At 33.5% G+C, this 22,546-nt stretch overlaps 1 protein-coding gene across 1 annotated transcript in view; it reads left to right on the forward strand.

Annotated features, from left to right (window-relative positions):
- LOC126972063 (uncharacterized) overlaps positions 1–22,546 on the forward strand; it is a 53,255-nt gene that overhangs the window by 17,566 nt on the left and 13,143 nt on the right. Inside the window, exons 6-10 of the mRNA XM_050818639.1 lie at positions 14,084–14,202; positions 17,270–17,411; positions 19,584–19,654; positions 21,059–21,278; positions 21,872–22,060. Coding sequence (XP_050674596.1) covers positions 14,084–14,202; positions 17,270–17,411; positions 19,584–19,654; positions 21,059–21,278; positions 21,872–22,060 — 741 coding nt within the window. The remainder of the gene's footprint in view (positions 1–14,083; positions 14,203–17,269; positions 17,412–19,583; positions 19,655–21,058; positions 21,279–21,871; positions 22,061–22,546) is intronic.

Raw genomic sequence — 22,546 nt, forward strand, 5'->3', positions numbered from 1 at the left:
GAACAAATAATGCTTCTTAAAAACTATTCTTCATGCCATAAGAATGTTGTACAAATAGAGGACCTTAGAAGTCACCTAGTAGCAAATAGAATATGGTTACTTTTCACAAAGAAAAACGTAATTCTTACTGAGAACTGCAAAGAGGAAGCCAGGAAATACAACCTAAAAGGAACATTTTTGGTAATTCCCAATGGAAGCTGTGAAACACAAATCGGCGACAAGATTATCAGTAAAGTAGCTGAAACAAGCACACCCGAGGTGAAATTGCTGCTAAATCCTGTAACGATGCCAGAGCTGCAACAAGAAATCAGAATAGAAGACAGCCAGGTCGACCTTCGCGGTGTAGACCTTAACGATATCAAAGATATTCTCAATAGTGAAAAATACAATAGTGAAAGTGGTGATAAAAATAAAATTTCAGTGTCCCAGGACATAAGTGTATGGACAATAAGTATCATAGTAATAATGTTTGTGTTTTTAATAGCCTTTGTAATTGTTAAATTAAAGTTGTTTAAGAAAATCCTTCAGATACGTAGAAATCATCTGGAACCAAAAGATTCGTCTCCAGCTGATTTCTCTCTTAAGGGGGGAGGAGTTAAGGGTGCTAACCCTATAGATTTATGCTTTGTCAGCCAAAGTAGAGCATAGCAATAAGTCGTAGGTACATTTACTTTACACGTGTAGAACCTTCTGGAAACAATATTGCTGATGTACCAAATTACTTTCCCACAGAAATTATTGCTGATGTACCAAATTACTTTCCCACAGAAATATGACTCTCTTTGTTAGAATAAGCTATATAATGTAAGTTTCCGTAAAATTAAGTATTCTGTGTTTAGTCTTAGCTCCGTAAACATTTTAAATCGGGTTTATTGAATAAAGTTATTTTTTTATAAAGTAACCATTCAGTTATTCCTTGACTCGCTCGTGACCTTGAGACATAAGATGTTAAGTCACATTTGCCCAGTAATTTCAGTAGCTACGGCGCCCTTCAGTAGTAGGGATTCGCCGGTTCTGGCTCACAGTAGTAGGGATTCGCCGGTTCTGGCTCCTCGATTCTGGCTCACTTGCTCGTGATGCCTACTAAAAAAAAAAAAAAAGAAGTTTGGTGTCAAACTGGGGGTTTTGATGTATTTCCGAGCGATTGCGCTGATCCGTTTTTCGATATCTCTTATAGTTTCAAAGTTAGCATTTTAAATTAAACAGATCCATAATCATTAATAATCACTGGTCATTTAGCTAATGATTGGTGAGCGACTCAATGTCTAAATTTCCATGAACGTGATACAGGTAATTTACTAATTACCTCTATCACATTCGTTACTACGATTAAAAAGACAGTTTCTGTATTTATTATTTCAGAAATATTACGATTTTTATCAATTTCAATAACATTATCGAATTCCGCATAAACAATACAGTTAATTGTTTGTGTAAGAGCTGATTCAAAACGAACTTCTAATCTTACACTACCATGTTTTATAAGATTCCAATGACTTGAAGAATTTGCTGATAAATCGGGTGTTAAGTCGAAGGCTAGCAAGCAAAACCCTTTGGCATATTGCTCTCTTGATACTCCATTGCCTTCATTTAGGAAATGTATACCTGTTCCTGAGAATAACGTATGATAGACCGTAGTAAAAATATTATTGTCAAACGATGGCTGTAAGGCTTTTGAAGGTATCTGTTGTCCATCTATGTATAAACAAAATGTATTAATATCATAATTTTCGAAATTGAATGGGTTTTTTGTGAGACTACCATTAAAGGATGCATTATTCACAAAACCGACTATACACCTTTTGGGTATTTGACCAAGGAATATGTTATCAAGGGTTTTCCCCTGAATGCCTGATGGTATAGTTAAAACTTTGACTTCTGCTCGCGTGATTGGATATTTTGCTGTAGTAGATGATAAAACTTTTTGATGTGCAAGTAGCACAGTTGGGTTGATTCGTGCTCTTCGAATAATAAGAGTTGCATCTGTAATAGACACTTTAAATTTATGGTCAGTTGATGAAGCCATGAGATTGAAATTTTCTCTAGAACGAACTAACTTTACGCACATGTCAACGCCATTAATCAAAAATTTTTCTTGATTGAATAAATCTCCATGTAAATGTCCTATCATTTCTATTTCTTTGCTTTCACTAGCCAATTCTTGTCTTTTAATAAATCCTTTATTTTGTTCATCAGTTGCATCCATTTTTCCAGCTGAATCTTCATACCATAGACCACAAGTGAGATGAGATTCTTTTGCAGCAGGTGCATAATTCAATAGAGTTTCAATATAAGCTCGATATGCATATGTATTATTCGGTGGCGATACAAGTTTTTGATTTAAATATACATCAAGTTGACTGAAAAGTGTATGTAACCAATTATTAACTGGGGCCACAACTGTCGGTACTGCCAGTTTTGTATAATCTTGATTCAAAACTTTAGCTTTTATATGGAGTAAAGTATGGGATAAATCCACATAGTCATCACCTGCCCCAGGTACTTGAAATTCTATTGGTCCATCATCAGCAAGTGATGAAATGGGCTTATAATGAATCCATAGTCCACTTTCAATGCTAGTTTGAGTTGATGGTAATGCAAATAAATCCAATTCGGACTTAATGCATTCACAAGACTGACTATGTAAAAATGACATATTTAATCAGTAAATATATCTTTGATTTGTTTTTGATTCAATTTTAATTTCTTAATAGCTTTCGCTTTCGCAGTCAATGATGGAATGATCGCAGAACGACGTTTTCGTTTTGTTATATACCCAGATCCAAACATGTTGATATTATCTATTTTAGCATCGGCTTTTCGTTTCAAATTTGAGCTGACTTCTTTTAGACGAGTTTTTATTGAATCTTCCATGGGGCGTGCATTAACCATATCTGATAATATACCTACACCGGTACTTAATGCTTCTTTACCAATAGTTCGAACACCACTAGACAGTAGTGGTAAAATAGATCTAAACAGCCCCCCAAGAAAACTTCCGATTCCATGACCTCTTTGATACGGTGCTCCTTTATAAATAACTCCGATACCCGATCCGGCCTGGTGAGTATAATAGTGTTCATATGGACATGAAATATTATCACGTTTGCCGTACATTATAATTTTTGAAAGTGGAGTTTAATGCACACTGTTCCAAATTGGAATGGTATCTTTTGACCGGTGCTTGTTCTTATATCTATTTCGATTGTATCAAATTCTCTACGCATCACAGGTAGGTAATGGGGAGGAGAGAAAACGTGCATTTTGTACGCTCCATATATGTATTTTGAGGGATCCAATGGTATTATTCGTAAAAGGGGTGTCATAACATCTCCAACGATTTGAGGCTCCACTATGTCACAATAAACAAATAATTGAGACGGTAAACCCAAATGCAAATTAGCTGGACACTTTCCAAAATTTTTTTCAACGAGGTTCCTGTTTGGTTCGAACCCTAGTTGAAGACATAATTTAGGTGATAGAGTTACAGATTTTATGGATTCATCCGTTATTGTAGCAACTACAATCCTTGAAACCTCATCGCACTTAAATTTAATTTTTTCTCGAGTGTTATTCAGTGCCATCAAAATATGATTTATGTTATCGTAATTTGTGGCTGGAATATGTGTCTTGTAATAAACATATGACGGTTTACTTTCATTGGGTACTTGCATCAACTTTGTTATATAAATAATGTTTTCATGTTCTTGAACGGTGAACATAGTGCATGGGTACTGAAATTCTACTACTCCAACCCTCCATTCACCTTCTAGTATTGTTGGTTTTGGCAGTTTCGTAGAAAATAATGTTGTTGTATTATCAGGAAAATAATCCATAGAACTATTGCTTAGTAAAGTTAAATAAAAACTATCTTTATTCATATTTTTTTCAAAGTAGAAGCTAATATCCAGCTATTAAATTTATTTGGATAACCTCTCCACTTCACCAACAATTCTTTTCTGTTACCGGTATATCGAGAGCGTATTATTTTATCTATTTTGTATTTAGTAGTGGGGTCGAATATGATTTTTTGTAACTCTTTTTCATAAAAAGTACCAACTATCTCTTCGCCTTCTAAATCCTTTAAAGTAAATACTACAAACGGAGATCGGTGTATTATAGTAGATACGATGAATATTTCGTCACTCCAATTTGATTCATATCCTTTTTGGAAAATATGTTTATGTTTTGTTATTCTAACATAATCTCCAACGTGAATTCTTGGATTCACCATACTAATTGATGTTTTTATCTTACTTTCTCTATCATATAAATTTCGCCATACACTCATTATATTTGTATTATTAACATCACATGGACACATTTTTATACTAGAATGAAAACTATGATTATATGAATGCACTAGATCTTGTAAAACATCAATGTATTTATGAGTATTTTTGTGTGTAAAATAGCGCCACATTTTCATTTTAAGAGTTCTCTGAAATCTTTCGACAATACTTGCTTTAATATCTGGATTATTGGTTGTATAATAATTTATGTTTTTTAATTTAAAATATTTTTGTACATATTTGGAAACAAATTCAGTTCCTTTGTCAGACTGTATATGTGTAGGTGTAGTATTAGCTTCAGCAAAAATACTTTCAAAGCATTCCTTAACTGTTTCAGAGTTTTTCTTTTTCATTGCTCGAACATACGCATATTTACTAAAGACATCAATAACACAAAGTATGTATTTGAAACCATCATTATATTCAGAATAAGATCTCATATCACTTAAATCGGCCTGCCATAACTCATTAATATTAGACAAAATATATCTGTTACGAGGAAATTTTCTTTGAACAGGTTTATGTAATGTATATGTTTCTTGTGATTGTAACCACTTTAAGACACTATTTCTGTCCATTTTACCCTTCATTGCTTTTGACAATTTATCAATAGTGCTGTAGCCAGCAGGATGTGATGCATCATAATAAATTTTATTTATTTCTAATATGGGGTCCATTTTTCCCAGTCCGATCTTTTTTTTAGTTTCCCTGTGTACTTATTACTTGTTGGTGTAGAAAATTCTTCGTCAGGTACTGATTTAGCTTCAACCTCTTTTAATTGCAAATGGTTTATAAAATCCAATCGCTTTGGGTTCCCGATATAAGTGAGTGGTACTTTTATTTCCTTTAAAGTTGTTGCGAATTTTTCCCAACCTATAGGTTCACTTTTCTGAAGAGCTCTCAAGGTATCACTCACCAAGTCCACAATATTACTCCCAGGTATTTTTTCATTATCTATAATCACGGTACCAGATTCATCCCAGCTTATTTTATTTTTATTCAAGGAAATCAAATTTAGTAAAAGTTCACCTTTTTTAGCATATGTTTTCGGTATTAGTTTCAGTATTTCAGAGCTCGTGTATATTTCTCCAATATTTTTGTTAACCTCCACTGATGTTTGAGAAGGAACTACATTTATTTTATTCACATCATGATTTATATAATCAGTATCGATTTCATTATGACTTTGATTAAAACCAATATATGAATCATTATCATTTATAAGTGGTATGTGGTATGGTTGTCGATCCTCTTTGACGAAGTTTAGATATCTTTGAAGGGTTTGCAAATATAAAATACATTTCTTTCGATCTTCTATGTCACTGCTTAAGATATTTTGCATATCAGTATCTAATCGAGATCTTGGCGTATCATTTTCTTTGGGTTGTTTTAACTTCTCCAATAATGATGGTTCAATAAGTAACATTTTTTTAGCATTATCCATTTTCTTAAATAAATGAATTAATCAACCCACTTAGAATAGAACCCAATATTATCGGTAGAAATGAACCTCCTTTTTGTACAATTATATTTTTTCTAATTTTATTCGTACCTTTTCTTACCAATTTTCGAAGAATATTTTTATATTTCTTTAATTTAGATTTTTCTTTCTCGGCCAATTCAACGTTACCCCGCAGTACGTTATGAATACATTCACAAATGTAATTTATTTCTGTTTTGTTACATGATTTTAATAAAGCTTTTTGATATTTTGGCTTCAGTTTATGTAGAGCAATTAACAAATCTTTATGCGTCTTTAAACGTCTATGCATCATTTATAAATGATCGAAATTTCTTGATTCTTACCATATTTAAACCCTTTTGTGGGTACATAAACAGTGCAATATCCATCGGATGGAAATATCTTTGTCTTAACGCGACACAATTCATTTGTTTCTTGTTTCAAATCAATCATTAAATAACCATGAGCTTCATTGGTAGCATCTCTGTAAGAATCTTCCAAATATTTCGGATTTTCAGGGAATACTTGACGAGATAAGTATCGAATTTGGGTTTTATCTCGAGGATTTTTGAAATATATTATATAACTTGAGTTGAGTGATATATCTCTTTGTCCTTTACCTTGATGAAACAAATTTTGAGATAAATAAAACACACTTAAGTTTCTATGATGACTTCCTTTCGTGAATATATCAACAATACGACCATCTGATTCCCTCATCAGGTCATCAATTATTACAAGTTGAGGATTTTTTCCGTCAAACATAGATAAATCAGGTAAACCTTGAAGATAATTAATGTGGTTGAGATTATATAAAGGCTGCATTTCATCAAAGCACCAGGTGATTTGGGTAAAATTTGCATCACAGATATCATTCAAAAATTTTATAAAATTATTTACGAAAACTGATTTTCCACATCCACTTGGACCAGCAACTATTGCAGTGAATGGATGATTGAAATGATGCATTATCTACTACGTCTATGTGTGTTAAGGTTTAGTATAGTAATGAAACAATCTGTTATTAAACAACCATTTATTTAAACAGAAAAATCGATAATTGAAACAATATACAGTACATCATGTTTTACTCCGCAACTTATACATCTAAATACAATAATCTCTCATTTGGTTTTTTAAAACTATAATAATTTATTCTTAAAATTTAATATAATATTTATTCTATTTTATGATGACCCCAAGCTAATGTATCAATATTATTCGGTAAAATGTACCGTTTGGTATCATTAAATGACAGACTAGATTTATTTATTCTTTGAGTAAAAATATTATGCTTTATTGACTTAAATCTAAGCATTGAACAATATTCGTTCTTATTTTCAAATAAGCAAGTCTTATAATTTTCCATTTTCATATTCTTAGTAACACTTTTATTAACCCCCTTAGCTTTAGCTGTGAATTTTCCTTCAACATCTAATGCATACATTTTAGATCTAAGTCCTACAAATTCATTAAATATGTTACCATTGTTTTCATCTTTAAAGTAGCCTAACTTCTTTTTATTGAGTTTTGGATAGCCAAATATATTTTTTTCTGTATAGTCCGAGGTATCGAAACGCAAATGTAAATCAGGTTTTATATCTCTGTAAAAATCATCTGTAAAAATTTGATATATTAAACTATCAGTATCTGTGTACAATAATTTTAATTTGTTTTGAAACTTTTTAAACATATAGTTATAGTGAAAGTCGTACATTAGAGTTTTAGAAATATCCAATATACAAAATCCCAAATAAATAGGTTTATTATGGAACAATTTCGTCTTTCGTAATTGAACTGCAACCAAATTTTCATTAAAAATAGATAAACTATGGAATTCTGGCTTAGCAATTAAATCTTGTGCGCCTAGAATTTTACCCTGATTTTCCCAATGACTCAATAATTTTACATTTACTCTTTTTTCGATATTTTCCATTGTTTTTCCAAACACTGAGTTATTCATTAATTTATAAAAATCTTTTTCGAAATCAGATGTGGCTAGTTTACGCATGTTTGTATTTAAATCTATATAATATTGTAACCATGCGCATTGTTTGAATTTTAAAATTCTATGAATTTTTTGTAATTTTAAACCCATTGTCAGACATTGCTTTAAATTTCTGTAGTGAATCACATATTTAATTTTATTACGAAGGTTTGGAACTAATTTTATGTCTTTTGTATTACCAATACATATATTCTCGGGACATAAGGGTAGGTCAGAATGTAAATCATGCAGTTCAATAGGATATTCTAGATCTACTTCCAAAATAAAACCATATTCATAATCATCAGGGACATCAAAATTAGTTGTGACATCTACCCACTCAAAACCTCCTGTAGGAAGGAATTGAGACATGGCCCATCCGTAAAGGTTATTAGCATCAAGATAAGTTAAAAATGAGTTTGGTGTGTCTTTATCATATTCTCGCATATATTTGTTATTAGCTTTGGCATAACGATTGCTACATTGAGATACACCTCCTCGAATGCCCGATCTAATAAAAGCTATTTGTTCAAAGTCTTGAAGTAATTCTAATTTAATTTTTGTGCATTTTAACATAGCATCCCAACTTAACCCAGGTGCTGTATAATAATGAGCTGGATCTAGACCATATGTTTGCAAACATAAGGCTCGGAAATTTTCAAACACATCTGTTAAAAGTAAAACATCGGTTTTAAGATATAAATCAGAATAATCTGACATATTTTGACAATGAAAGTGTTGCCAAACATCCTTGGCATGTTCATAATCTTCATCGGAAATATGTGTGTCGGTTAATGTATTGTAAAATTTATCGCGACTAGGGAGTGCTGAAAGTTTTAAGGAATCATGTGATGACATAAATTCATATGGATAAATTCCTTTTTTTCTAAGACGTAAAAAATCATTATTATTTGGAAAATTATATTTTAATGTTTGAAATTGTTCTTCCTTCAAATTTTGAACAAGTTTGTCTAAACTACAAGGCAAAAATTTAAACGAATCAACGAATCTCAATTGAATTTTATGATTATTTAATTTTATCGTTTTTGTGAAAGAAATGTACTTTTCTTTCGTTTGTGGAATAATATCAATTTCCCCTTCAATAGAATTTAATGCATGAACAATAAAATGAGAGTCATATTGACTAAGATTGTGTAAAAAAACTGGGATGTGATAGGGGATTCTAAACTTTGTCTTACATACTTCGTGTGCAACTCCTCTAAAATTTCCTGTATGCGAGTCAAAGTATAATGCACATTCACCATTTAAATTAGATTGACATATAAAGCAGTCTTTACATTGTGAAATAATTTCATTATCATTGGAAGTCAAAGGTTTTGGACTTATGACAAAATAATTTTTTGTGCAAATCACTTCTAAATCTTTATACAACTGATTCATAAAGACATGAGTACAATGAGGACCACTATATGTTTCATATTTTGATAAACTATCATCATATGAACATTTAATATAGTACCCAAAACTATAAACTTCGTGTTTGTGAACATTAGTTGTATAAGGTTTTGATGGATCGTTAAAGCATGTCTGAATTGGATTAAGGAAAGCTTCAAAATCCGCGTATATAACAAATGGTATTTGTAACATCTTATTAAATTTATCAAATTTTAAGACATTGTTTGAAATTGGTTGTCCAAACCAATCTTTTAAAGTTTTTTCTGTACTAGGCAATTCCACTTTAATATGACAACAATCATTCAATTGATGGGCTGATAACTTATCATTTGTTGAGAAGTGTAAAAGACAACCGTCACAGATGTAGATTGCATGTTCATGGTTTGAAATTTGACCACTTACTAAACGCGATAGGTTTTTAATGTAGCAAAAATGATTAATTGTTCCGTGCGAAATAAATAATAAATTGATATGAACAATTTTCCGTGATTTTGTTAAATACAATGGACCAACTAATTCATGTACTTTCTTTTTACAATTGTATTCAAGACCAAAAACATTTACACTTAAATTATTTAACCTTTCTACTTTTTGTATATCTGTCATTTTAACAGGAAACGTAACTCCGTCAAAATTTAATTTATTTGAATATTTACTGTAAGATGAAACTCTCTGAGAGTTCTTAGTAACTGGATATAATGCAGAAAGCAAAGCCCATTTAAAGCATAAATCATCCGAGTTTTGTACATTTATAACACTTTTTTTTAATTTGATTTCTTTAGGTAATTCAATGTATGATTTTCCACGTAATGGATTGAATTTGTTTATATTCATGTCTAATGCATTTATTTTCTTAAGACTCCAACCACTATCTTTTTTCTCAAATGTGCTAATTTTAGTCATCAACATATCACATAAGGACGAAAAGAAAAAATTTAAATCCTCACCCTGCATTATAGTATAACTACATGTTTGAAATTCAAATTCATTAGAAATATTTTTTGTTTCTTGAACAAAATTAGCGTGCAGAATAAAATTAACTTTAAAAATTGTAAGCAATCGAACAGATTCCTCAAATAGTGAAATAATTTCATTTTTAATAGAATTCAAAAACATTTCTGGTGTTTCGAATGTTTGTAATTGGTTGGATTTACTCTTTATTTTATATGAGATTATTCTATTACCAAAAGCCGATTCGTGTACTGTGACATTTTTTAAAGTACTATGTAATTGCATTACGTTATTCTTATGGAGGTTACTTCTAAGATGATTTGCATAATATCTTTTCCGTATTAAGATTTGACATAAAGAACAGTTCACCATTTCATCGTTCACACTGGTGAGCCCCGATGATGTGGATGGTTCCCCTTGTCTTCCTCTCTTTGTACTTGTATCATTGTCTTCACTGTCTTGTAATACTGCACTTCTTCTCTTAAAACCTCCTCCACTTTGTAGAACAGGTTGACTACAACATAAGTGAATGATATTAGCCACATTTCATCAATAATATAATACTAAATAATTTACAAAGAAAATAACTCACTTGATCATTTTTTCAACCTCATTACATACAAAGCAGAGTTCCATATCGTTATGTTTAATTTTCCAAATGATGAGAATATAATAATATTATTTGTATAAGAGATTAAATAAACTAATAACTAAACTGAACTAATATTTATGTATTTCTTCATAGCTACCTACTTATTGTTAAAATTATATTTCTTATAATTTTCTGTTTCTAAAATTTTCTTCGTAACATTGTATAAAATCTTTTTAATGTCCTTATAACTTTCATTATTGTCGATTGTATAATATTTTAATCTATAATCAGCGTATTTCCATTGTTCTTGTGCAGGCGTGTTTTTTATTTTATTGAGATCATAGATTTCTATTTTAACCAAATGTGATGCATTTCTTCCGTCATCTGCATTAGTTGTAATGTAAATACTTCCATTATCCTGTGCTCTGGATATTGATGATGATATTTTCTTTTGTTTTGTTTTTTTCACTTCGAATAATGCATCTATATTTTCATTTGAGCTGGCCCTCTTCAAGGATTTAAGTTGAGGAACTTTTAATGAATCCTGACTATCTTCAGACAAGGGATAGTAAAATGTTTTATATGTATTTTCTTCCATTGTTGGGTTGAATGCATTCTACAACAACAATAAGACTGCTTTAGAATAGTATTATACATACATATCTTAATATAACAAATGATATAACTTTTTAATTTCAAAGTGAATAATAGATAAAACTTACCTCCATTGCAGCAAATCACTCAACAATTACACAAGACACAAAATATATAATAATTTGACTGAATACGCCACTTCAATGATTATTTTTCTGAACAGTTCTAGCATTTTATACTAAAATATCGTAAAAGTAAATTTGTTTATGATTAGTACTGGTTTTTAAATATTGTGATGAAACATAATGGCACTTAAATGATAAGTTCAATTATTGATAGTTTAATGGAGTCAACATTTCCAGATTGTACTAATGACTACGTAAGTATGTAGGTACAAAGTTCGTTTTCAATCAGCTTTTATATTATAATAAAATTGATGAAAATATAATTTCATCAAATGTTCATAGATTTATATTTGAATCGCTTGTAATGATATTTTGTTTTATTGTAACCATATAAGTTTTAAATACATGAATAAGATACATTAAAGCCTTATTTATTGAGTGCTTATGTTATTATGATCCACATAACTATTCAATCATCGCAACTGACAAGACCCTGTTCTCAACTAATATGAATACAATCGAGATACAGAATTATTTGAACAAAATCGATCCCAGTATTAAAAATAATGTTTACGCGGCAAACCGATTGCCGATATATGTTGTAACGCCCTGTTATATTGTCAGCAATTTAGATAGTGATAATAAGCCAGGCACTCACTGGGTTGCAATACACATTGATGAGCAGGGTATTGGACAATACTTCGATTCATATGGTCGTCCACCTCAGGGATTCCAGCTGATGTTTTTACAAAGGAATTGCAGAATGTATAACTACAATACTGCAAGAGTACAGAATGAATATACCGCAGTGTGTGGCGAGTACTGCATAATGTATCTATACTTTAAGTTTAATAAGAAGAGTTTGAATGATTTCATCAAATATTTTGAAAATGATACAATCTGCAATGATGTTTTATTATATACTTTATTTAAATCATGTTTTAAAAATAAATAATAAATACAGAAACTGTCTTTTTAATCGTAGTAACGAATGTGATAGAGGTAATTAGTAAATTACCTGTATCATGTTCATGGAAATTTAGACATTGAGTCGCTCACCAATCATTAGCTAAATGACCAGTGATTATTAATGATTATGGATCTGTTTAATTTAAAATGCTAACTTTGAAACTATAAGAGATATCGAAAAACGGATCAGCGCAATCGCTCGGAAATACATCAAAACCCCCAGTTTGACACCAAACTTCTTTTTTTTTTTTTTTAGTAGGCATCACGAGCAAGTGAGCCAGAATCGAGGAGCCAGAACCGGCGAATCCCTACTACTGTGAGCCAGAACCGGCGAATCCCTACTACTCCCTTCAGACCGAAACACTGTAATGTTTACACATTACTGCTTCACGGCAGAAATAGGCGCCGCTGCAGTACCCATAATCTAACCGGCTAAGGAGCTCCTGTGCTAAGGAGCCTCCCACTATAGAACAAGGTAGATCAGCACAATACGTGCCGTTTCTTCTCTTCCTTATGACATCATGTTGACGTCATCACAACCCACATCATCTTGATGTCTGGAACTCTAAAATCGCGCATTTTGCGATAAATTTCCTGCCTCTTACAGCCACTTTGTATGATCAATTTCCGGCTGCAGATTTCCTTCTGCAGGACTTTCAAAATTACGTCACACTCCCAACTTAAACGCCGATAACACATCCCTTGACCCCTAGTTTTGCTAATGTCCATGGGCGGTTGCTTCACCACTTTCCATCACGTATGCCTCTTGCCAGTTTGCCCCCTCTTATATTAAAAAAACAACTGTTCCCTTCGTTCCTATAACAGGGAAAAACATTTTTCAAATGAGCGTACGTTTCGCCTTGTGTTAAGTCATCACCGCCGCCAATATTCTCTTACAACACCAGAGGAATCAAGGGAGCGTTGCCTGCCTTTAAGGAAGGTGAACGTGCTATTTTTGAAGGTACCCATGTCGTATCGTCCCGGAAACGCCGCACAAGGAAGCTCACTCCACAGCTTTGTAGTACGTGGAAGAATGTTCCTTGAAAACCACACTGTGGAACACCACCACACATCCAGACATTCCTATTCGTTTTGTACACATTTGTAACCTCCTCAGCTAACTTGCTTGTGGCGGTGTTGTAAAGTGAGGTCGCTCCTTCTCTAAAATATTTAATAATAATAGAGAAGAAAGGTATTATGGCTATTTGGCGGAAATCCATAATTATCCAAATCTTGTGATTTTTATTGCCTGTTAATTCTGCTTAGTTTTGTCTTAAATCAATTCGGCACGTGTTTCGACTCTGTAAGCCTCGCCAATTTCAGTCTCATACCAGAATTCGGATATACAAGACAGAGTGAGAGTTGGATATACAAATAAGACTAAGCGGTTGAGTTATTTTAATGCATCACTTTGCATAGGTTATGTATAAAAAAAATTCATAAAATGATTCATCTGCAAATATTGATTTCACTTTCGTGCCACTTCTTCCCGTTAGGTAAAACTTAAAGTAGTGCTAAATTATAAAATATACATTGAGATGAATTTAGTTTTAATTCAATTTACAAAAGTCCTTTCACAAGTTTATCAAAACACTAACGACACACATCTAACAGCACAAAATCAGGCTTTTCCACAAGCAGAGAGGTCGTTAGTTAGTGATTCTCACAATATACAATCTCACGGAATTGTTTCAGTGGATAACCCTCGTCTAATAGTACGTGAAGGAGACACTATGAGGATGGATTGCAATCCCAAAGGCTTTCCAGAGCCTACTATAGAGTGGCGTAGAGCTGACGGGACCCCCATCATACAAGTAAGAAAAAAACATTTAAATGTAATATGAATGAATATACTAACAGCAACATTTACTTAATAATACCAGGGTGTCGATAAAAGTGACTTTTTCTTTAAAGATAATACGGGACGAGACGTAATTAATACGCCCTCCCCATATAACAATGCAATTGCCACTCAGGTTTCTTGAAAATCCCAAAAATTCTAAGTAACACTACAATTGCGCTCGTCACCTTGAGACATAATATGTTAACTCTCATTTCACTAGCTACGGCGCCCTTCAGACCGAAACACAATAACGCTTACACATTACTGCTTCACGGCAGAAATAAGCGCCATTGTGATACCCATAATCTAGTGGGCATCCTTTCCAAAGGCGCCACCCACTGGTAAAACTCACTGACTGACTGAGGGCTTTTTGATGTGTCAAGTGAGGGTCAACCCAAAATGAATTTTATTGTCTAATCCATAGTTTCTCAACCTTATTTTGCTCACCGCCCACTTTGAGAATGTGTTTTTTCCTAGAATATTTTCGTATATTTTTTTGAATTTTTAGACTATATTTTTTCTACCCACGCCCCATCTGCGCCATCTCAATTCCCCCTAATTTTCTCTGGGTCTTCTACTGCCCCCCCGAAAGTCTCAAACACCCACAAGTGGCCGCTATCGCCCACGTTGAGAACCTATGGTCTAATCCATGCGCTGGAAAGACGAGGAGAATGGTATGATGTCTGGTAACTAGGATCTACCAAATACTTTTTAGCTTTTACTACATTGTTTTCATCATTTTAATCTTTTTTGCATTTTCTTTGATTAACGCGAGTGTTACACATTTAAATAAGACACTTTTAAATGTACACCGATAAGTCTGAGATTTACGCGATTCTTCTTAAATTTATATTTAAATGTGTTATAAAAAAATGGCTCTGTCGTAAATCCTATTACTCCACTGCTGAATATCTAAATGATCGGACAGCCTGGGACTATATTGTGATTATTTTATAGCGATAGAAATGACTGTACAATATTGTATATTTTTATTGAAAAGAGCGCAAAAAAAAGAATGCTGGGAGAGTTTCTTGTGCCGCTTTTCTCTCTCAGAGCGCCATTTGTTTCCGAAGTGGTAGTAGTATCTAGTAGTTATTAGAAATGACATCAAAAAGAATTCTAAAGGAATCAATTTTGAGAAAATTAATGCCTTTTATGCCTTTTAGTTCGATGCGGAATAGATGCCATTTGGTCCTATAAATATTTTACAAAGTTTGACCCAGTTTCCAGCTTCCATTTTATTAACATATTACGTGGATCATATTATTGTTTGTTCTGTACGGCTTTTGTAGGAGTTTTCATTCCGGTTTATTATATATTATTATTATTAACTGACACTAAAAAGTAAAAAAAAAAACTACGTCTAAAAAAACCGACTTCAAAAATTGCTAAAAATTTAATTTAATACACCTCTTATGCAACCCTTTAATATTTAAAAAAAATAAATTTAATAACCCGACGTTTCGAGACCTTTCCAGATCTCGTTTTCAGGGGTACTGTAAATTAAAATTAAAATGTAACTTACGCAAAAATCTAATGTAAAAACAGTTACAATTACACGCGTTTTAATCCTTTAAAAGTCTTTTATTTAATCTTTATTTTAAATAAAACCGTTATTTAACTTGAAAATTGTTTGAACTCATTTTTCTTTAACAATTCTTTTGAATTTCGCGATGCATGTGCAGTTTGGTATATGTATTTAGGATCATGTTATAGAAGCATGCTTTGCCCAGCAAAAGAATTTATTTATTTTATTGCTGGCATTTATAGTGGGCATACCATGTTTATTGTATTAATATTATTATGACTTCTCGAAAATTCGTTGTTGATTATGATTCCGCCAACTGGAATATAATGTCAACCAATAGTCAATAGGCTATTTTTTTTTTATGGAATAGGAGTACAAACGAGCGTACGGGTCCCCTGGTGTTAAGTGATCACCGCCGCCCACAATCTCTTGCAATACCAGAGCAATCACAGGATCGTTGCCGGCCTTTAAGGAAGGTGTACGCGCTTTTAAAGGTACCCACGTCGTATCGTCCCGGAAACACCGCACGAGGAAGCTCATTCCACAGCTTTGTAGTACGAGGAAGAAAGCTGCTTGAAAACCGCACTGTGGAGGACCGCCACACATCCAGATGGTGGGTATGATAATTTTTCTAAATTTTTCACTAAAGAATTCTCTAGGACATATTAAATAGAAATTAAGGCCAGCAGCTCTTCTGAATACATAATTTATAAAAATAAAAAACAACCGACTTCAAAAATCACAATTTCAAAATAATATAATGCACTAAAAAGTAAAAATAATAATTAAGTATTCTTCTCCATTCAACAACTTTAAAATCAACTTATTTTTAGAGTTCTCCTGAGTAAAATGAAATAAAAAATATAACACTACCTAAAAGTCAATAAATTATTATCTATGTATACACAATAATGTAGTAACAGTCCTTGTTGGTTCCACTCCCGCCTCTCGCACCGTCAGGTCGCGCGTGCGACACAAGCACATCTCACTTATAACTATGTATGTAGTTACAAACTTACCCTGGCTGGCACCGCCTCCAAAAATAACAAATGTAATAATCATCAAAATCGGTTCACCTAGTCGAAAGTATTGAAGTTTTTTTTATGAAAATAAGGGTCGAGACGGGCAAAACGTCCAGCTGATGGTAATTGATACGCCCTGCCCATTACAATTCAGTGCCGCTCAGGATTCTTGAAAAACCCCAAAAATTCTGAGCGGCACTACAACTGCGCTCGTCACCTTGAGACAAGATGTTAAGTCCCATTGCCCAGTAATTTCACTAGCTACGGCGCCCTTCAGACCGAAACACAGTAATGCTTACACATTACTGCTTCACGGTAGAAATAGGCGCCGTTGTGGTACCCATAATCCAGCCGGCAACCTGTGCAAAGGCGCCTCCCATTGGTAAGTAAACAAAAATAAAAAAAAATAGAGTGGAATTGAGAAGCTATTCCTTTTTTGAAATCGGTTAAAAAGAAACGATTTCATGTGTATATTTGTTTTATTTAAGGGTTCGTGGAGAGATGCATCTGTGAGTGGACATATTTTGAACATACCAAACGTGTCTCGCTGGCACACGGGCCAGTACGTCTGTCTTGCTAACAACGGGATGCAACCTCCTGCCAATCAGACTACATACGTGGAAGTACACTGTAAGTTTCTTAAATGTTTGTTTATTAACTTACCTTTACACAAACTATCTCGACCCAAACTAGGCATAGCCTGTGAATATGAATTCAAGACAATGATATATCGTATACCTACAGTACATAGTTTATCACACGTAAATAGATCCATGACTTGGAAACAAATATTCATATTCATCACACAAATGTTTGCATTAACTCCGATATACCATAAGTAAGGGTCACCTACCATATTCAAATTGAAATATTTTTATTCAAAATATGATATGACATCACGTTTTGAAAGTCACAAACTCCTACCCATTCCAAATGGCATGCCTCAGACCTGAGAAGAATGGGTGCAACAAACTCAGTGGGCTTTTTTTTCTCAATATGGATCGTCAAATGGGTGATTGGCATGATAAATTAAGTCACACTATATATAGAGTCAGCTAGAAAGTTATCGCTGGATAATATTTACTAGATGGAGCTTGTATTTTGAAATACAAATTATTATATTATCAGCTATCAATAAACAAGTCTCAGATCATTTATACGTCTAGATAAGACTATGACAGCTGTGAAAACGTCGAAAAGAATAGACATTATGACTAACCTCTATTTTGAGCAACGCACGCACACTAAACTAATATTCCTGGCCTGTTTTTATCGATTGTCTAACAGCAAGAGACTCTATTTACATGTATAAATTATCTAAGAAATAAGTATAGAAATAGTAAACACTTTATAACAGTATATTATTCACCAAGATGAGAGATTTCAAGCACTCGGCCGAGTTGAGGAATTGAATAGTATTTCCGAAGTGATACGTTGTGCTTGAGGGTTGCAGTTCTATTGAAAAATATGAAATATGAAAATTATGGGAAAAGGCGCGCATTTTTTTTTAATTGCACGCGCCAAATTTAAGATGATTGATTACATAATATAGCGTACAGCCTACCGGCCGTTCCCAATATTCAGTCTATCTCTTACTTGAGATAAAAATCGTAACTTTCGTTGACTTTTTTCGACGGTAACATACCTTATCCGTACACGCTGTCTGTCAATGGGATGATGTATAGCTTACCAGCGATAGAAGTTTGTATGGAAATTGCAATTCATGCGTCCCAATTTAAGGCGATAAGATAGACTTATCGGGTATATTGGACAGCTTCAGATTATTGACAGCTAATTACTGACAGTAGAAAGTAGTAATTTATCTCTATCTGTAGATTGGGAACGGCCGTAAGTAATCAAATGTAATCTACAACAATATATTTTATAACAAATTATTGAAAATTACAAACATGTTAATAATAATAAATGTATTTCCGTCTAAATTAGGGAAACATTTACTTATTCCAAAAATGTAAATGGATTTTGAGCAGCATAAAACCTCTTTGCTGTTCCAAAAAAACTGTATTACCCGGTTAAATTGAAAATGCTCTGTTTACTCTCATATAGTTTGCAGTGGGGTACTAACTAAACTTTATAGGGATGATTATATTATGCACGTGTGTGTTATAGCTCGATTTATGGCCCTAAAGACGATGAAATAAGGCTCACTTCACGAGGAAGTGTGTTGAAAAATAAACTATTTCATATGCTTAAAAATTGATTTATCACTTCAATAAGTGCTGGTTAAAGAGCTATTGATTATATATTGAGAAATCATCATTAATAATATTTTCTGCGAAATAAATCTGGCCTCTTTTGCTTAAAATTCCTATTAAATATACTTGAAGAGGCAGGAGGGCCTGCATCAGAACTTATCTTGTGTGATGTATGTGGGTAGGTAGGCAGGCAGGAGTGTGTGAGCAGAAAAATCTCAAGTCCTTGTTACAATCACAGTTGTTTAATCAGCACAGGGTTTAATAATCGAAGTACACAGTCAAATGAACAATGTACAGTCTAAGCAACACGAAAACCAACTTAATTTTAACACGAGATTAAACTATCACTCGGATGCAAAGCGATTCGTCACAAGCGTGGTGCGCGGGCACCGTCTCGAACAAAAAGTGAAATCAAGATGTCCGCCCGCACTGCCATCGACAATGACGCTTCGCTAGGCTGACTTTTAGAGCTAAAAGTCAACCTGACGTCCAACGTTGGCGGATGCGCCGTCCTACTTAACTTTTTGTTTATATTTAACTTTATTTATCACCATTTCTTCAACTAATTCCATTGTTACTTTTTCAGTTAGCCCATACATTCGAGTGCCAAACAATATTGTGTATGTCTTCAATAAAACAGCGAAAATAGAATGCGAGGTAAGATTGACAAATTAAATATTTAAAACCACTGACCTGTATAAATACCACTGGATAGGCTGCTCTATATGTTTGACAGTAAATTTTTTGTGCCTATTTGAAGCACCACTCGCGAGCGTCCAGAGAACTAATTTTGACGTATAATACAAATGGCTGCAAAGGAACGTACAATACTCTGAAGTATTTTTGCATTTTGAATTAATTTCGTCCGTTTTCCGTGTTATTTATACTTTAAGAATCAACGTTATAAAGTAAACAATTTTTTTTTGTAAATAGTTCCCACCATCTATCGATGTTTGCAGAGTTTGGCATCACTAGTTTTAGTACCGCAGACTCTCGCTACATGGCCAACAGCGCCAAAATGGCGAATATCTAACAGGCACAAAAATACTTTGTCAGCCGCCAGTCATGTGGTATATGGTAGAGGCCAGTGTTTAAAACATACTTATGCGAATGGAAAAAGAATTTATAGGCCAAACGATCAAACAGCCAATGTTCGTTTAGAAGTAATAATTTGATTTTAGAATACTCTCTTGATACGTTATGTTCATTGTTTGAATTATAAAATCAATTCTAATAATCACTATTCGTTTCATGAATTTTTATATAACTTTTGCAGTGAGATCTCAAATAGTGGAAGAATTAGCTTACCCGTTGCTAATTTGTAAATTATAATGTGTAAGTGTAGTTAAATAAATGCTAAACATTTCAAAGATCAATTTGAGAATCAAAATAAATTTTAAATTGATTGAAATGCCCTTATTCATGATTGAACTTTGATATTACATTTATATCATAGAATATAAATTACTTAGATCATTTATAAGTCTAGATAGACTGGATGATGTGAAAACGAGAGGAAATCTCTATTTTGAGCAATGCACGCACACTAACACCAGCGACGTACAAATCGCGAGTGTAAGACGTAGCTTGTCACGCACACTAAAATAATAAACCTGAGCTCTTTTTATCGGCTGTCTAGCAGCAAGAGCCTCTTTCAACACGTTGAAATCTAAGAGAAATTATCATTTTAATGTTAAACTTACATTGTTGAGGTTGAGTCTGTATAGGTGTGCCAAAAAAGGATGGTGGTGCGCAAAAGCGTCAAGTAATGTAACCTAAACACTTAACAAAGAAATTTTCACTTCAAATAATTTCCTCTAGAAAAGAATTAAAAGGTATTCAGTGATGTACCTTGTACCACGTACCGGAAGACGCAGTGCTGTCAAGATTGCCGGAATACGTTGGATGAGGACAGCGCAGGACCGATCGTCGTGGAAATCTTTGGGGAGGGCTTTGTTCAGCAGTGGACGTCTTCCGGCTGATGATGGTGTACCTTGTACAATGGGTGCGGATCTCTCTCATCAGATCGACTGCAACCTGACCATTTTATTCTCATTGCAGGTACAAGCTTGGCCTGAACCTGTCCTGGCTTGGGAAGTAGACGGCGTTACAATAGAAGGCACCAGGTACAAGACTGAAGTGGCCACAACCGGAGACGTGTGGAGATGGATCATGACGTTAGAGGTTCCTCACATCAGGGAGCAAGATTTGAGACAATTCAGCTGCGTAGCCAAAAACGAACTTAACAACCAAACTGTTAAAGGACATATTCGATTGATGCGTACGTAAACAGTTACGGTTTTTTGATTGCAATTTGCAACACGATCATCACACGATACCAATGGCGTTCTATACATATATAATGTACATAGAACGTTATTGCACGATACACAGAATGAGTCATTAATTTTTTTTATGGAAAAAGAGGACAAATGAGCGTACGGGTTACTTGTTCTTACGTGATTTATTCTCTTGCGACACCAGAGGAATCACAGGAGCGTTGCCGGCCCTTTAGAAAAGTGTATGCGCTTATTTTGAAGTTACCCATGTCGTATCGTCCTGGAAATACCGCATTGAATGGAATACAAGGAAGGTCATTCCACAGCTTGGTCGTACGTGGAAGTTAAAAGTTCCTTAAAAACCGCCCTGTGGAGGAACGCCACACATCCAGATGGTGGGGATGATATTTTAATTTTTATTGCGTGTCGTGCGAAGGTGGACTTCGGCGGCAGGAATTAGATCAAACGGATTTTCATAACAAGTTTAATTTTAATATTCTAATTCAATTTGGATTCTTATTAAATAGTTCTCCTGCGAAAGTTTGATAAAGTAGCCGAAAAGATATTTATTTAATATTTTAATAAATGACTGTAGTACCGGGACCCAATCAACACATGCAAGTTCAGCAGCCAACGGAGTACGGCTCCCGGCCTCCAACTCTGACGTCATACGAGGAGCTGTGCCAGGTGCAGAAATGTCCAACGTGTCAGCGATGTGACCGCACCGTACTCCTCATATCCTCGATGAACGGCACCACAGCGTATAAGCCCAGGAGAAACACGAGTGAGTTTGAAGTTATACTACTTTTGGCGCGTTAGGGAAAAATCATCAGAGTGAATATTTACTATCGTAACGCAAACTAGACCACTTGTATCATACTTCAGCTATCAAGTCTCTTGTAACTCATAAGTCTACTAAACCAAAAATAATGGAATGAAAAATTTAAATACAAGTTTTAAAATAAAAAAAAAATATTTCCCTCCAATTGTATAAAAATAATTAAATAATATTTAATTACACTTAATTTAATTAAAATTTTGCGATACAATAATCTTTTCATTGGTTGCATTTAATATATTCTTTATAACAATATTGATTTTTCTACAAACGTAACATAGCACGAGGAATAATTTTTTTAAGAGTTGTATAGAGATTCAGCTCTAGCAAACTGTAAACATTTGTGCTATACCATCTTGTAATGAAACCTATTCAATGCAAATAAAGTTTATCTTATCTTATCTTAAGGATTTTTGTTTTATCACGCCAAAG

This window comes from Leptidea sinapis, chromosome 25 (assembly GCF_905404315.1).
Source record: "Leptidea sinapis chromosome 25, ilLepSina1.1, whole genome shotgun sequence".
Classification (NCBI taxonomy): domain Eukaryota; kingdom Metazoa; phylum Arthropoda; class Insecta; order Lepidoptera; family Pieridae; genus Leptidea; species Leptidea sinapis.